At 50.6% G+C, this 1789-nt stretch overlaps 1 protein-coding gene across 2 annotated transcripts; it reads left to right on the plus strand.

Moving 5' to 3' along the window:
• LOC100903926 (E3 ubiquitin-protein ligase LRSAM1) lies at positions 1–1789 on the plus strand. 2 transcript variants are annotated; one of them, XM_018638216.1, is made up of 2 exons: positions 1–208; positions 278–1789. In XM_018638216.1, exon 2 carries the CDS (start codon positions 333–335, stop codon positions 1320–1322), a length of 990 nt encoding a protein of 329 aa, XP_018493732.1. In that variant the 5' UTR covers positions 1–208; positions 278–332; the 3' UTR covers positions 1323–1789. The 2 variants fall into 2 exon arrangements, with proteins under 2 accessions (XP_018493732.1, XP_018493733.1); XM_018638217.1 differs by having other exon boundaries at positions 134–147.

The following is a 1789-nucleotide window of genomic DNA, read 5'->3' on the forward strand; positions in this document are numbered from 1 at the left end:
GTCATCATTCATATCGATACGAGCCCAAGTATGAAGTCGAGAAACGCTAACTTTCGAGACTGTCGGTCGGCAAATGATCGAGGGCTTGCTGAATGAGGCTCGCCCTCTGCTCATTTTCTCGGAATCAGTGTCAGCATCGAGTCTGTGGTACTCCAGCTCCAGCGGGTTCGAAGGGGGAATTCTGGTTATGAAGACTTTGCTGAGGGATGTACGTAAGTTTCCTTCGCCGAAGTCGTATCTCATATTGATTTGCTCACATATCCGATCGCTCTTGCAGGCGAACCCTCCGGAGAAGTCTGCAGCAGACGAATATTCGATCCGTATCCGTGTAGATGTTTCCGTTCAAGAGCAACAAGGCAAACTCCGCGGCTATGTCGGCGTCGTCGACAAAAGATCAAGCCTTTCTTCAACGTCGATTGTATTTAGCTGAGAACACACCTGAGCCCATTTTCGATCTTTCCGAATGCGGTTTGGAGCAGTTGCCGCCGGGAGTTCTGGCGAAATGTCGTGTTTTCCGCAAGACTTCGTTGCTCCTCCAACACAATTCCTTAAAGTCCTTGCCGGATCTGAGGGATCTCACTCTGTTGACGGTGTTGAACGTGTCATCAAATCTGCTCAAGACGCTGCCGGATTCTATCGGTTGTTTAGTGAAGCTCGAAATCCTCGACCTGCATTCCAATCAGCTGACCAAACTCCCGTCGACGATGTCGAAGCTCAAGTCACTCCGAGTTCTCGATATTTCCAACAACGAGTTGAGTCGCCTACCGCCAGGCGTCCGTTCCTTGGGCTGTGAAATTAGAGCCGAAGGCTGTCCCCTTCTAGAACCATTGGACTACAAAGAGAAAAACAGAGATTCTCCCCCGGCGTCTCCAGAGCACCCTGGTGCGACAGCTGAAGCCGAGCCCGATCTCGGCAATGTGTGGGAGCGCCGAGAGAGAATGCTCAAGGAGCTCCGGCAAGAGATGCTCGATGTGGAAGAGCGCCTGTACGAGCTCACCGTTAATGAGTACGAAAAGCGTGATAAACGTCAAAACGACAATATGATGAACATTGCTCAGGAGCGTGTCGAACTGGCAGCGAACTTGAATGAGTTGATACTGAAGAAAGAGATCGAGCTGAGCGAATTCCGTTCGGCGGGAGTGTCCACGCATTTCGAAGATTCCGGAATAGCGGACAGAGACTGCGTTGTGTGTCTGGGTGATGGTCTGCAGCTGATAGTTCTGTTGCCCTGCGGCCACGTTTGTGTGTGTCGGTATTGCGCTGAGAAGCTCACCGTATGTCCTCTCTGTCGGCAAGAACTGCGCACTGAAATCGCAAATTGACACCGCTTACTGAACATACATACGTATAAATGCAGACGCCGCTTCGATGCGGAAGACCGAATCCGCCCGACGGCGAGTCAAGATAAACACTGTTAAACATCCACTCGCACAAAAAGACTTGCAGGTCCATATTTTGGAGACTCTCAGGAGCATCGGTTGCTGTCGTTGTCCGCTCTCCAGGATTTCCTGATTCCGAGGCTCATCAGCCTCCCAAGCTCTCCAATCCATCAGCATCATGGCGAATTCGATGGAGGAGCTGATTATCTCGAGTTTCCTTCAAGCTCGCCACAAATGAGAGAAAATATGCTTAAATTGTGCGTTTTGCTGCTGAATTTCTTGTTCGAGAACATTTCTTGTTCTTCGTTGGATTTCTCGTGAGTTTCCCCTACGGCGCTCTGAGACCCTGGAACGATTCCTCTCGGGACGGCAACTCATGTGACGAGAATCTCTCGGATAATCTTCTCGGA

Source organism: Galendromus occidentalis, unplaced genomic scaffold, assembly GCF_000255335.2.
Source record: "Galendromus occidentalis unplaced genomic scaffold, Mocc_1.1 scf7180000076729, whole genome shotgun sequence".
Taxonomy (NCBI): domain Eukaryota; kingdom Metazoa; phylum Arthropoda; class Arachnida; order Mesostigmata; family Phytoseiidae; genus Galendromus; species Galendromus occidentalis.